The 15,438-nt window shown below is 42.4% G+C and overlaps 1 protein-coding gene across 1 annotated transcript in view; it reads right to left on the bottom strand.

Moving 5' to 3' along the window:
* Positions 1-6,959: 6,959 nt before the first annotated feature.
* The window catches only part of LOC126176064 (membrane-bound alkaline phosphatase-like), a 178,437-nt gene continuing 169,958 nt past the window's right edge, over positions 6,960-15,438 (bottom strand). The window contains exons 9-11 of the mRNA XM_049923197.1: positions 15,002-15,121; positions 11,375-11,569; positions 6,960-7,544 (exon numbers count right to left, since the gene is read on the bottom strand). Of these exons, the coding sequence (XP_049779154.1) occupies positions 7,438-7,544; positions 11,375-11,569; positions 15,002-15,121 (422 nt within the window). The 3' untranslated portion in view covers positions 6,960-7,437. The remainder of the gene's footprint in view (positions 7,545-11,374; positions 11,570-15,001; positions 15,122-15,438) is intronic.

Here is a 15,438-nt window from a genome sequence, read left to right as displayed (position 1 = left end):
TTGTAACTTGAAGCTGTAAGGGGAATGAAATATTTTACAAGGAAAGTTATCTCCAGTCATAAGAATGGTACACAGTTTGATATTTCCACAGCCACAGTCACCAGGAGGGGTATAACTGGTACTTCACTCATTCTCGCATGTTATCAAATTGAGGCTGTAATCGTAATATTTAATTGTAATTACAGTTATAAATTTGTGGCTGATTTCTTAGGATGATCCTGCCTGGAATGCGGGAACGCAGGGCGGAGGTATCCTGTGGCCGGGACAACTTGACGTTTCCGGTTTACGGCGGGATTCATCATTGAGCCATCCGAACTGGGGAGGCTGGGGTACAGGAACGCTGCTGATCAAACAGTCTCGCCCTCTGGGCGGGTTAATAGCGAATTAACACTCAGTATCTATAGGGCAGCCTTCGTGATCACGTGTGGTGCTAGTATTCTCCTTGAGAATTCGAGAGGATTCAACGAGGGCAAGTGTTTACGTCGGACAATTATTCCTTCCCAAGTAAATTGACCGGTTGAGTGCTTGTGTGGCCATTCTACATATTTCCCGTCTTTAGTTGTTTGAGAGAGAACATCGATTGTGTTGTGTGCATCGAGATGATGAAAAACAGGTGGAAGAGACTGTTTTCTGGTTCTCCAGACATGAAAAACACATACGATTTTAAGTATTAAGATGTTAATTGACTTTGTAAAGTGCAAGGATGATCTGGAATCTGTTACATCATTGACACTGGTATTCGTAAAAAAAATACGAGTGGAACTACAAGTTATCTCTATTTTCTACTTTTCAAGCAAAGATCTTCACAGACAGGATAAGTTTATAGTTACTCAGTTCAAAAAATGGCTCTGAGCACTATGGGACTTAACATCTGAGGCTATCACCCCTAGAACTTAGAACTACTTAAACCTAACTAACCTAAGGACATCACACATCCATGCCCGAAGCAGGATTCGAACCTGCGATCGTAGCGGTCGCACTGTTCCAGACTGTAGCGCCTAGAACCGCTCGGCCACACCGGCGGCAGTTACTCAGTGATTTGCAGCACCCCCCACATAAAGGTCTGGATAATGTTTCAGGTTTCTAGAGATACAATTGCCACTCTTCACCTCCGGAACTACGCTGTGCAACCGACTGGTAGCATAGTGCTATGCGGCTGACACAGAGTACAACCACGTAAATGGTATGATATTCTTGCAAACCATGTGAAAAGACATAAGTTCTTGTAATCCCAGAGTCTGGAATTGATGGCAACTCGTTACAGAAATCACGACAGCCAGATAGGAAAAAAAATATTGTCAGTGGATGTCTTTATGCTGGGAGAAACAGCCCAACTTTTGTACAGTAGTTTGGAGAGTGGCCTCTGTCCGCATTAGACCAGCATGAATGGGCGGCTGGTTGCCTCGTGACCATTGACTGCGGTGGATGGCCGACCGACTTTGCAGGAAGTATCTAGTGCTGCGACAATATACGGTGCATGTACTTACGATTTTTGGGACCTGTTTGTCTTCGTGGTATATGTGGTGGTCGATAGCTATGTTCAGGATGCGGAAGTGACGATTTTGTATGGTGCAGGATACGAACTATGTTTTACTACATCGATACGGTATGGTGGTACAATTGTTTCTGATGATACAGAATAGTTGTAGATCGATTTCACGCCGAAAAATTCATGTTTTCCTCAACAGTAGCAGGCCAGAGTAATTGATTAAGTGTCTTTGGCGACAGTTTCCGCATTTCATGATCTATAGACCACTTTTGTAGGGTTTAACTGCCAGTGCAATATGACTGCTGATGTTTATCGATCGGTACAAAATAGTTTTCCTCTGACGTTTTAGTAATTTGACTGTCTGCAGAGACTGGTGGCCAGTCCTCCCACACCGCCAGGAGCAGTTTGAAGCGTAAATTCAGGGAGAACCAATCAGAATTCTCCATTTACAGGAAGCGCCATGACGTCAGAGAGTCATGTAAGAGGCATAGGAGCCTCTACAGACTTGTTCGAAAAAGGCAGGTGCAAGATATCTACAGAACGTTCCGTGACGTCTGAGAGTCTCTGACCTCTTTGTGAGATGTTCAGAGACACGTCGAAGCAGACCAGCCTCCTCTGGTTTGGAAAGGTGGGATTCCGTCCTACACCGCTATTGTGGCTTTAGAGCATCTCCAGACCAACAGTTGTAGAACATCGAAAATTCCAGCCATTTTTCTCGTCTGTAGGGCAGGGTTTCGAATTCTGCTTTTTTTTCACGATTTGTTGTGGGATTCGGAATATGTCAAGAACTTTTAGGTGTGTAAGTGTCTGTTTTTCCCGTACAGTAGTGTGCTTCGAGAAGTGAGGAGAATGAAAAAATAAGAGCCTTAACATCACTGACACCAACAGCAAATATAAATTAAGCCCAGCCAGCGTTTCAGAAAATTGTTGAACACCACAGCAGCTGTAGGACTCAGAAATTTTTCTCTTTCTGATGGTGCCTTCAAACAAGCAACTAAAACTCGAAAAGTAGTGAGCGACCTGTTTAAAGTTACAACGGTATTTATTTCGCGTTCCAAGGAACGTCGTCTGGTGTGTAAAATTGGTTATTGCAACTGATATCGGTTTCGTGAACTATTTCACACAAAAGCGAGTGAAGTGTCTCAGGGAGGAAGGTTGGATAATGACTGATAGGCGTCACAAGTTTCTTTATAGTCTGTGTTCGAATGTGGAGGTAAACATCGCAAACTGAAGCAAACTGCTGTGCAGCGATATTTTTTGAAAGGGTGTTTAGAGACATATTCAACTGGATGTAACGACTCCTGAAGCGGCTAGTGCTCTAAGACAAGAGAAGAACGTGGTATTTCCTACAAAACAGCCCGAAGTGCTTCAGGGAGGAAGGCAGAAGTTTCACAAGTATGGCACGGTCGTTTTAGTGTCAGTTTGTAAGTGTGGTGGTGGTATTCCTCGGAATAAAACGTGTAGTTACATCGAAAATTCTTCAAATATTCTGGCATCATCTGCAAAGCTCTCTCTCTCCCCCGCCCCCCCCCCCCCCCACCCTGTGCTGTGGCACATTTAGTTCCTGTGAAATCTTCAAGATACGTATGTGACAATATTCTGCACATTGCCTGCCGGCCGGGGTTGCCGAGCGGTTCTAGGCGCTTCAGTCTGGAACGGCGCTACCGCTACATTCGCAGGTTCGAATCCTGCTTCGGTCATGGATGTGTGTGATGTCCTTAGGTTAGTTAGGTTTACGTAGTTCTAAGTTCTAGGGGACTGATGACCTCAGATGTTAAGTCCCATAGTGCTCAGAGCCATTTATTGCACATTGCTTAAACATCAGATTTAATCATTCCTGAAGCAGTTCATGTTCATTGATAATTGGTATGCATGTGACACAAAGAATAAAGTGCACCAGGGATGAGGAGGAAGGCTCCACGTATTTCAAGTGCGACAGGACGTACATAGCGCATGGCACCCTATGGTTGCTGGTCGCTGATAATGTGAGCCCAGCGTGTGGCTTCCTCCAGCGGCCACAACTCTGCTGCAAGGAACACGCACAAGAAAGTTTTTCAGATTTTTAGCACGATCTGGGACAATGTAATTACACGGCTCCTTTCGCTATTGGATTCGAAAAAGTCACACAGTTGTTTAGCATTGTCTAAATCGTTTAAAACACCAGCATTAGTTTCAAGGAGAATTGCGATTCCAGAAATAAACAAACAATATTCTTAAACAAACTGGTTATACAATGCTTTGTGCACACTATATTAGCCTATCGTCGTGAGGTCCTCCCAGTCAAACAGCTAGACATAGTCTTAAGCGAATTTCCCGTCGTTTTTTTCCGAGGTTGCCATCACGTATTACGTCATAGGGGGTGGGGTGGTCGATGGGTCAACAGCGTCCGCTGGTGGTGGTGTTATTTGTCGAGCCTCTTAAAAAGTGAATTTTATAAGTTAAGCATTAAAATATGTCTCGTAATTCAGACACAGTATTACCTCTTCCTTATACGTTTAAAAAACTTGGTTGTTACAGCGCCCGGTAACTAACATATAAATATAACATCTGTTTCCAATTTCTGTAAATCATTTCATAATTTGCATCAGAATTGGTAACACAAATTTATTTTATTTTTCCATGTGTCCACACATTTAATTACGACGTATAGAAATTTGTCTGGAGCCTTTACATGAAAAACATTGTCACAAAAGTACAGACACCAGGTATCAAAGTGTATCACTGAAAAAAATAAGCTGATAGGCTTCAAGTAACACAAGCTCCAGCCACATGAGTGTGGGCGCCATCTATGTTCGACGTCAGCGTGCAGTTTCCACCTAAAGGGGGCAGGTTGTAGCACTAGCAGTGGAAGTGGAAGGTATGTAAAGCGTGTCTAAGTGAAGCGGAGAAATGTGCTGTCATTGATGAATGCGGAAGTGGAATGATTTATGAGGCATCGGAAAGGACACGATCATTGCCTTTCGGGCCTAGGATGGAAGAATTTTCCTTATTGCTAAGCTTGTAAATAGTTCGCGTCTCGTCGCACGACTAGAGTACATCGAGTTTGGCAAAACGGCGCTATCCAAAACTGGCTTGAGGCAACTCTGGTGCACCATGGGCCATACATGATAAGGCTGAACGATGGCTTCGGAGATGTCTGCGGCTGAATAGATAGGCCACTGTTGAACAACTGACCGCCCCGACAAATCAAGTAGCTAGCAACAGTGTCTCCTCGATGACTGTTCAGAGAACGTTGTTGCGTGTGGGCCTCTGCAGCAGGCGCCTGATTCGTGCACACACGCTGACTGCTGTTTATCGGCGATGAAGGCTGGAATTTGCATGGCAGTACCACAAAAGGACGTCCAACGAGTGGCACTGAATCACGTTTTATGCTCCATGAAACACATGGCCGTTTTCGCGGACAGCGTGAAACGTCTGAAAGCAATCACATTGCAATTGTCGTTGTGAGGGACCGTGCAACAGTCGTTGCAAGGGTTCAAGCCGGAAGAGTGAGCGTTATGGTCTGGAGAATGCTTTGTGTATTCCCTGAGTGATATTGTCATTCAGGAATGCAAATGGTTCGACACAAGTATACACCTACTTTTGCCGACCTTGTTGAACCCTATATACAGATAGTTTTTCCTAGGCACTATGTCACCTACCAGCAGGACAACGCAAAGTGTCACAGCGTATGCGTGGTTCTAAGAACACCAGCATGTTCATACTGTACTCCACTGGCCACCAGATTCCCTGGCTTTAAACCCAACCGAAAGTCTGTGGCACCATCTCAGTCTTGCTGTTCACTCCAATGATCCTCAGCTGCGAAACCTAGCAGAGCTCGCCACGGCACTGAAGTCGCCATAGCTGCACGCCTCTGTCGGTACTTTCCAGAACACTCTTCCTGCACGTCTCGCAGCAGTCCGGGCTGCAGAAGTTGGTCATTCAGGCATTTGTCAGGTGGTCGCATTAGTGTTATTGTACCGTGCACAAGAAACTAGCGGTTTCCCGTGGCTGCACTCGCGTATCAATTATTTTATTATGATGTGTAATGGTGCGCAGGTAAAGTATTGTATGTGCAATAACATCTGCAACCGTCACGTGTTGCCTGTTTGGGTTAGCATAGTTGGTGATGCACGCCCCCTCCCCATCCGTAAATGGCTCAATGTACGACACATCGACACGAGAAGCGTCGCTGCAGAAAAGTGTATTTAGGTGGGTCTGGACAGGAACGCACGTCTATGCATCGTGCTATTGATGTAGCTGTACATTATACATCCTATTCATTACACGACAGATGTAATAGTTATTCACACTGTTTACATTAACTGATTTAGGAAAGTATGTTCTATTGTTATTTTACCCTCTACCGGATTCTCTTTTCACTTTCTTCCACGTGGTTCAAACTATCTCCAAACCAAATCTCACCTAAATCGGTTCAGTGGTGAAAACAGAGTAACAATGAAATATGCGTTTGGCATTGTTGGCCGGGTGGCCCAATCCCGGGAAGTTCGGCCGTAGAGTTCAAGTCTTATTCCAGTCGACGCTACACTGGGCGACTTGCATTCCGGTGATGAGGATGAAATGAAGATGAGGACAATAGAACACCCAGTCCACGAGTGAAGAAAATCTCCAACTCGGCCGAGAATCAAACTCAGGCCGGCTGCATGGGGGGCAAGCACGTCACCACTCAGCTAAGCAGGCGGACAACAGACAGAGTACTTTCGTCCTTATAATATTAGTGAAGACTTATTGTTTGGTAGAACACATACTTTTAAAAAAGCTAACTTTCACTGAGGTTGCAAAGGCTGTTAACTCACACACTATAATTTTCCATTTATGCTCGTGGTTAATGTCAAACTGTCCATAATTTTTCCTTTCCAATAATGGCAGAGAGATTGAGGTCGCTCACAGTTGCACATGTGAGTGATCACTGATATTCCTCGCAGTTGTACTAGCTCTGCTTCAGGTGGTTGTACGTTTTTCACCAGCACATGTGTGAAACTGAGTATATCGAGTGCAAACTATCACGTCAAATGTTTATACGCCTTAAGATTTTAATTTTTTCCGATAATGACGTAAGAGAAGTGACGATAAAATAGTACATCATAAAATGTTTGTGATAGGCTTTTCGTATAAAGTAGTTATCGAAAAATGTAATGGTGGTGTTTGGTTTGTAAGGGAAGTCAGTGACTTGATGAAGTCCTGCTCCTGTGGCCTTCTGTTTTGACAGCATCTGAGGCGTCATGTGGCTCCAAAACTGTATTTTTCTGATGACGTTGTAAACCCATAATTCTAATAGAATTAAGAGATGGCATAAACAGGAAGAGTTTTTGGTATTGTACTACTGTGTTCTTCCTTCATTCAGGATCCAATGCGAGGGGCTGTGAGGAGCATATTTTAATCACAGTGGTACAATATTTTGTCAAAAATAAGGCTTTACGGACGAATGACACATCTTAAAGAAATTCAGGTAAAGCTTAGAAAAGAATAATTGTTTGGAAACACCAAGGTCGTTCATTTTATTTTGTGCAATATTCAATGCGCATTGTATAAAAGTCGTGGGTAGCATTCCACCGGTCGTTACTAGACGAGTATCCTTTGGTAAACATTGTGCACATCATTGTACATAAAGTCCTAAAACTATAATATGTTTTGTTCACTGTTTAAAAAAAACTCAGTATAAACTGTATAACTGCAGATTATAATAACATGTAATTATCTCAATAGCCTTACTGAGCTAGGCACAGCAAGGTTTTAGCGTTCAAAGTTCAAAGGTACAACGTAGTTTGATTCTGTGACAAAAATCCAGTGAATTGATGGATTACATTGGATATGCCATGGCAGGTAACTTTAATACAATACCTAGAGAGCCAATCTAAATTAAGACATCTTCAATAAATAAAATACTGGCTTTTGTGATTGGTTACACAGTCTGTCATCAATCATTGTTTGAAACTGTCACAATAAACCTATCCGTTGGGGCTGTATACGGCCGGTACTTCATATCTGTGCTCTTCTCTGAAGGGTATGTCGTAGCCGGGCGTAGATGTCAGACCTCCACGTCTTCCAGAGGTACCTGTACAAAAAAAGACAAAGCAAAGTAAGATGAAGTACAGAATACGTCAGAGACGAATCTTGTCAGGTCAAAACCTTATTCTTGACTTGCTGAATACAAAAACGTGGCTGTGTTCTTGACTGCTGGGATTTGAATAGGAAAAACACAAAAATTTTGGTTCATTAATAGCGCAATAAGTATTTGTGCACCAAAGTGCAAGTGTTGATTGTAAGACTCCTTGTGTTGGTATTATTTTATTAGTCTTTAGAAACTACAGTATTTAGCTGCTCCTTGTCTGGTAGAGAAATTAAATTAAAAATTTTTCCACCTGTGTTTTACGCTTATTTGTTGTATATTCAGCTTTGAACACGAATACTTCATCACCAAATGTGTCCTGTAGAAAACCCAAATAATATGGTCAACGAAACTTCCTACTGAAATAGGAAATATGCTGAATAAGTTGTTGGTTTGGAATTCTATTTAAAATTTATACAACGTACCAATCTTGTACTCAAAATGGTAAGTGTATAATAATCGTAAATGTACTGAGTACAGCTTCATACAGATACTTCGTATTTTGTCATAAATGAGGGAAGAATAGTATATTATTAACCATAAACTTGTATGTTCTTGGCATAATCTATACAGGATTATGTTTACATTAGTTCTTAGTATTTACCTTCGTATTATTTAACTCGTAATAGTAGTAATGCTACTTCATGTACAGTTCCAAATTAAATTCTTCTAGTTTTCATTTTTGTGGGAGTAACTAGTTGCAAATTAAGTACCTTGACGTGGTAATTCTTATTTCGTTCCGTCTATCATGTTGCATGACCTTCCTTTACGTATATGGCTATTTATCTTTATATACACTAAATAACATTTATATCCTAGTTAAAGATCAATATTAACGAAGAAGATGTATTGTGATAAATGCTTCATATGGTTTCCCACGATTCTTGCAACGACTTACTGAAGATGCATTCCACACACAGGAGTCACATATAAGGGACATACTGAACGTGTAATTTGACGCAGACCGTAGAGAAGCACGTACCTGCATTAGAAGTGGGTTCTGGATAGATCTATTTTATTAATGTACTGAGAATATACTGACCATATAATTTGAAACAATGGTTAGCTGTAAAACTGAGACATATAACGAGTTCATCTATCTATTGACTAGTTCAATTTATGTGACGCACATGATGTTTATGAACGTAAAATGCATTATTTCCTGTGTATGTGACTGCTTATGGGAGCGGTATACAGCTGCACTGAATACTTTTTTTTACTTTTACACAATGTCCATATTGACTGCAAAACAAGTAGTTTATGTAAATTTGACAGGGTAAAACTGAGATATATAACGAGTTCATCTTTCTATTGACTAGTTCAATTTACGTGACGCACATGATGTTTATGAACGTAAAATGCATTATTTCCTGTGTATGTGACTGCTTATGGGAGCGGTATACAGCTGCACTGAATACGTTTTTTTTACTTTTACACAATGTCCATATTGACTGCAAAACAAGTAGTTTATGTAAATTTGACAGGGATGGAGCCTTACAAAAGCAAAAATTTGTCGTAAGGATTTACGTTTTAGGAGGTTTCGCATGCCATGTTGCGTATGCCGAGAACAGGGTACTTTAGAGAACAGGTGTTATATGACTTGGAACTAACTGTGTAACACATGGTTCACAGAAGCCTAAAATTTATAACAATAAAAAAATTACTTCACGTCCCCATGTAGTAGCACAACAGCACGAAGCTACAGCAATGAATTTAGTCAAATCAGGTAGTTACAAATATGATATAAGGTAACTGACCTACATTGTTCTCTGCCAAATTGTTTCAGCGTAATTACCTGATAAGTAACAGTTTCCAAATTAATTGGTTTATCTCCGATAATAATTTAAAATCTGTAGAAATGGGCGACTGGTTTCTGTGGTCAGTTCCTTCTTTCAATATGTGTTAAAATGAGCAGTTTAATGCATGGGGAGAGCCCAGTCTCGTTAGTTGAATTGAGTATGGTGATGTCATTTGCTGCGATCTATGCTGTACAACAGGTTTTAGATTTATTGGGAGGAACATATGTATCCCTAGACTGACAGTCCTGTGGCACTCCGGAGACATCTGGTCACCTCTCTGTCATGCCGAATAGACCATCAGCTGGCACGTGAGGTCAACCTGCCAGGTCAAAAGGAGGGGGGAGTACTGCATTGGCAGTGAAGGGGGAGTAAGGGCACAATGTGTCGGTCGTGAAGGTTCACCGACTTTGGATGGGGAGTAGCCATTGGGTGTCACCTGAACAACGCATCCATCAGAGACATTCCAACCCTTCTTAAGCTGCCCAAGTAGGCTGTTGGTGAGGCGGCTATAAAGTAGAAACGCGAACCGAACACCAGCCGTACCTCTTATACTCATGGTCAGCAGCCGTCGAGCAACGCTAACGGTCGGTGTAAAAATTCACATATAATCAGGGGTAGGAATCATTCGTGAGTTTCAGAGTGCCACCAACTTGTACAATGATTGTGCATAGGGGATTAAAAAGGTTGGTTCTCAATTGTGGAACAGCTCCTCATAAGCCACAAATTTCTGTCAGAGCTAATAGACACTTGAGATGGTGTGAGGCCACTGGATAGTCGATGATGGGATACGAATTATTTGGAGTGACGAATAGCGGTATACCATGTGGTACTCCGATGGTTTTGACGAATGCCTGGAGAATATTATCTGCCATCCTTTTAAGTGCTAATCGAAAGATTTGAGGAGGTGGTTTTACGTACTAGTTTTGTGGCCCCCTTATTGTGCTTAAAAATCGCTGTATGTGGCAGAATACACACACTTTGTACAGCGTTGAGAAATAGTCGCAAACGATGAGTGATTGTATTAGCATAACAATGCACCCTGACATAAAACAGCACTGTGAAGCAAAGATTTGTGAACAGGAACATTCCTGAGATGGACCTACCGGCCCAGAATCCGACCTGAACCCAAGGGAAGACCTATGGGGTGGGTTACAGAACCCTGCGTCCAACGTCACTACCTTCTCCTGTTTCCCCTCTTGTAGAAAATGGGTTGCCATTACTCCACAGACATTCACACAAACAAAACAAGGTGACCCCATCAAAGCTGAAGACGTCATAAAGACGAAGGCCCGAGCACTCCATATTAATGTCTCCTAATTTGTGTCCTGATACTTCTGATCATACAGTACAAATCGACAAAATACTGCCACAAAATCCAGAAAGATATAAACGAGTGGTTACTGTATTTACTCTGCTTTTCTTCACTATTCGAAATCCGTGCATGACTCTCTTGTTGATTATATGGCCCTCCTAACGAAATCTGTTCACAGAATTAGTTATTATGTATGAAGCAACAAAAATAAAATAGTGGCAAATTTAAGCCATGAGTATTCGTTGGCTGGAAGTCCACGAGGAATTGTTCAGCCGCTAAAGTGGAGTATGTTTCTCTTCTTGGGCACTGTGGCACCTTTCCTTCGCTACGTTGCGTTGTAAGTTGATGTGTTCAGTGTAGGTCGTTGTGGTGAGAGCAGGTAAGGTTTTAGTCTTGTTTTTATGTTGTTAATTACGGTGGGATGAAGGTGAGAGAGCCAAACGTGGTACAGCATCCCCTCGAAAAGGACGGAAGGGGGCCACAGAGCGAAACGCCCCTATCCCATAGGCCCTTACCCCATGATAATGCGGGGAGATTCAGGTTTTGGCCCAGGAAACTGGTACAAAGTACAGTAACTACGATACGGTACGCAAAAAGGAATTTCCTTTAAAACTGCAAGACGCCTGTTCAGCGTTCTGATAGTAGTGTGTAGCCTTTATACGCACTCCGTTTGTCGTTGCAGGCGGTCAGTCCGTCTCCGACGCATGTAGCGTAGGCCATGGCGTGTGCGATGTAGTTCTGCTCGAAGACGCCGGTGAGCAGGTGAGACCAGGGTCCCCGGCTCAGCACTGCCACGTCGTCCCCACCGTGCGTCTCAGATCCCAGTGGAACCATACCGCGAAATCTGTAGTTCTTTTCACCTGTAAAAAGAGGCCACGCAGAATTATAACTACTTGCTACACCATGAACTTTAAAATGACAAAAGTAATATAAACAGTATAATAAGTCGTGGCTCTACATTACTGAGACGATTGTTTCGAGAGAGAAAAAAAAAGAAGAGGTGGAATCCGGCTCCGCGGAAGGTCAATATCGATTTCGGATAAATGTAGGAGCATGCTATGCAACAACGTCCCTACGACTTATCTTAGAAGCAATGGAGCCATGTAGACTTACAGGAAGCTTTTGACAATGTTGACTCGAATATATTCTTTGACATTCTAAAGATAGCAGCGGGGAAAAATACAGGGAGCGAAAAGTTACATTCAACTTTTACGGAAACCAGAAGGCAGTTGTAAGAGTCGAGAGGCATGAAATGGAAGCAGTAGTTGAGATGGGAGTGACACAGGGTTATAGCCTGATAACAATTTGTAGAAGGAATTAAAGTTCAGGGAGAAGTTCACGTCTGCCGATAACTTTGTAATTCTGTCAGAGCAGAAAATGATTTGAAGCAGCAGCAAACCAGAGGAATGGAATATAGTCGAATTAAATCACGTGATGCGGCGGGAATTAGATTAGGAAACGAGAATAAATGTGGCACACGAGTTTTCTATATCGGCAACAAAATAACTGCTGATGGACGAAGAAGAGAGGATAAAAAATGTAGACTGGCAATGGCGAGAAAAACGTTTCGGAAGAAGATAAATTTTATGGCATTGAATAGAAATTTAAGTGTTAAGAAATCTTTTCTGAAGATATTTGTCTGGAGTTGGCCTTGTATGGAAGTGAAACGTGGAAGATAAACGCCTGAAACAGAAGGGAGTAGAAGCTTTTGAAATGTGTGCTACAGAAGGCTCTGAAGTTTAGACTGATAGATCATGTAACTAGTGAAGAGGTACTGAGAAGAACGGGGAAGGAAACAAAACTTGACTAGAAGAAGGGATCGCCTCACAGGACACCTTCTGAGATATCAAGGGATCACCAGTTCAGTATTGGAGGGAGTTGGGGGAGTAGGCGGACGGGAGGGGAGTGGTGAGGAATCGTCGAGGGAGCCGAAGCAACAAATACAGAAGGAAGGTTCAAAAGAATGTAGGTTGTAGTAGTTATTTGGAGATGATGAGGCTTGCACAGCATAGAGTAGCATGGAGAGCTGCATCAAATAAGTCTTCGGACTGAAGACCACCACCACCACCACCACCACCACCACCACCACCACCACCACCACCACCACCACAACCACCACCACCACAACCAACAACAACAACAGCCAGCCAGTGTGGCCGAGCGGTTCTAGGCGCTTCAGTCTGGAACCGCGCGACCGCTACGGTCGCAGGTTCGAATAGTGCCTCGGGAATGGATGTGTGTGATGTCCTTAGGTTAGTTAGGTTTAAGTAGTTCTAAGTTCTAGGGGACTGATGACCTCAGATGTTAAGTTCCATAGTGCTCAGAGCCATTTGAACAACAACAACATTGTATGCTACCATTTGAAGAAATTATGTGCGTTCAGAATAGGCAAGACAATACGAGCAATCAAGCTGTAAGGAAAATCTCTTATTATTCAGAGCAGCATACGTACAGCCTCACAGATGCTGCTTATCCTCAATACGTCCATTATAACGACGACGATGATGATGAGGTCCCATACTCCAAGGAGCGAAGGGGACGATGCGGGAGACCCGCACCACCGACTAGGCAAGGTCCTAGCGTAGGTGGTTTGCCACTGCCTTTCTCCGATCGTAAAGGGGATGAATGATGATGATGATGATGATGAAGACGACACAACACCCAGTCATTTCGAGGCAGGGAAAATCCATGACCCCGCCGGGAATCGAACCCGGGACCTCGTGCGCAGGAAGCGAGAAGGCTACCTCAAGACCACGAGCTGCAGACACGTCCATTAAATAAGACCAGTATTTTTTTTTTACATCCGTTATATACAAACTAAAAATACTGGTCACTCCGTACATGCTTCATGAACGACAGATAAAATACTTGAACTATCGTTCGTAAAATCATTGAATCGCTTCTTAGAGTGTTACTGGTATATGTCTGCAGAATTTCTTTCCCTAATTCTAGTGTATAATAATAAAAAATGTCGTCGCACAATGGATTTCACTTCATAACGAAAATTTTCAGATGCGCCATGGCCTTATATTATCCTAAAATGATTAAGCAAAATTGGCATCGTCAATATGTATATTCCTATACCGCGATTTCACATTTTAATGTTTGTCTCAACCTATCAGTAAGATTCAACGTCTTCCCTATATAGATACTCCTTCCTCGGTCTTGTCTCAGTAACGCAAAGGTGGAAGCTTCCTCCAAAGGAAAACTAATCCAAAATGAAGACGTTACCCGCTTGAAACAGCGTCTTTCTACCGACGGTTATATATTCATTGCATTGCAGAGGTCAGGACACAACCATAAAATAGGGTACATGCGGAATCATTCATGTTCAACTCATATTGTTAACCGAGTGAATGTTGGATTTAGTGTTGCTCTCTTACCAGACAAATTTATACAGTTTTCCCTGACTTCCTTGAGTAAATCTTAATTTACATCGATTTGAACTGCTCCACTTCGCCAAATTTCCATTTAATTGCTTTTATTTCTTCGATTTTTCACTGTTCCAGTTAAACACCAACAGAAGACCACGAATCGAACATATACTTTCATGAACTACTTACTTGGTCTTATTTCAACTTGTGGCTTTAGAAGGCGAGAAAATAAATTCAGCACCGCAGTTATGCTTTAACACATTCGTCATGTTCAGAAAAATATAAGTATAAAGGTTGTTCGATACCTCGTATGCATATTCCTGCCGGCCGCGGTGGTCTAGCGGTTCTGGCGCTGCAGTCCGGAACCGCGGGACTGCTACGGTCGCAGGTTCGAATCCTGCCTCGGGCATGGGTGTGTGTGATGTCCTTAGGTTAGTTATGTTTAAGTAGTTCTAAGTTCTAGGGGACTTATGACCTAAGATGTTGAGTCCCATAGTGCTCAGAGCCATTTTTTTTGCATATTCCTAGGTGAAAAAATCTTCCCCGATTAGAAAAAAAAAAAATGCTACGGTGGTATATATTCTGTGTTTAAATGTCTCCATATCCTAAACGAGTAAGTCAAATGTTCACATTTTTTCACAAGCACATTTTATTAACTTTCCATCAACAACTTTCTCTTGTAGAAGTGTGCACAGTTAATATCTGAAGCTATTGCACAGCACATCCTCCATCTTCTTTTGTTTATAACGTGGTGAGGTGATGAAGTGAAAGGTAAGTAACTATGCAATAATGTTACTGAATGGCATCAAAGGAGGCGAGAGATTATCGACTGAAAGTCATATGTCCTTGTTAATTATTTGAGTTGTGATAGAAACTTTAATCAGCCAGCACGTTTTAACCTAAGGGAGATACACCTACTCTTGTCGTCTTCCCGTATGTCTGGTCGCTGGCAATTCTTCCCAGGCTTCTGGTAACCGGGTCCATTAGCGTAGCTGAGTGTTGTATAAGACAGTTTTTCCTCGTCTGTCCCAGCATCACCTAGAACAAGATAAAAAATAATTACTGACACATTATCGCAGAACGAGTTAGGGTGCAAATGAGCTTCAAGTGTGGACGCTACAAGGATAATCCCAAACACAGGCAACAATAAGGTCGAATAACGGAGTGGCTACACTGCCACGGCGAAGAAGCGAGGTGTTCAATATTCGACCATGGGTTAATCAGTCACAATACAGGTGTATAGGGGTGTAGAAAGTAATGCTTTAAATTATCAACAAGTTAATATCGAACTTAACTTTGGCCATCTCAGTGAGAAAGGAATTTGCTAATCAGTTTAGTGGGCATACTCAACACAC

This window comes from Schistocerca cancellata, chromosome 3 (assembly GCF_023864275.1).
Source record: "Schistocerca cancellata isolate TAMUIC-IGC-003103 chromosome 3, iqSchCanc2.1, whole genome shotgun sequence".
Classification (NCBI taxonomy): domain Eukaryota; kingdom Metazoa; phylum Arthropoda; class Insecta; order Orthoptera; family Acrididae; genus Schistocerca; species Schistocerca cancellata.
The sequence above is the reverse complement of the archived record's forward strand: the minus strand, read 5'-3'. Positions and strand labels throughout refer to the sequence as shown.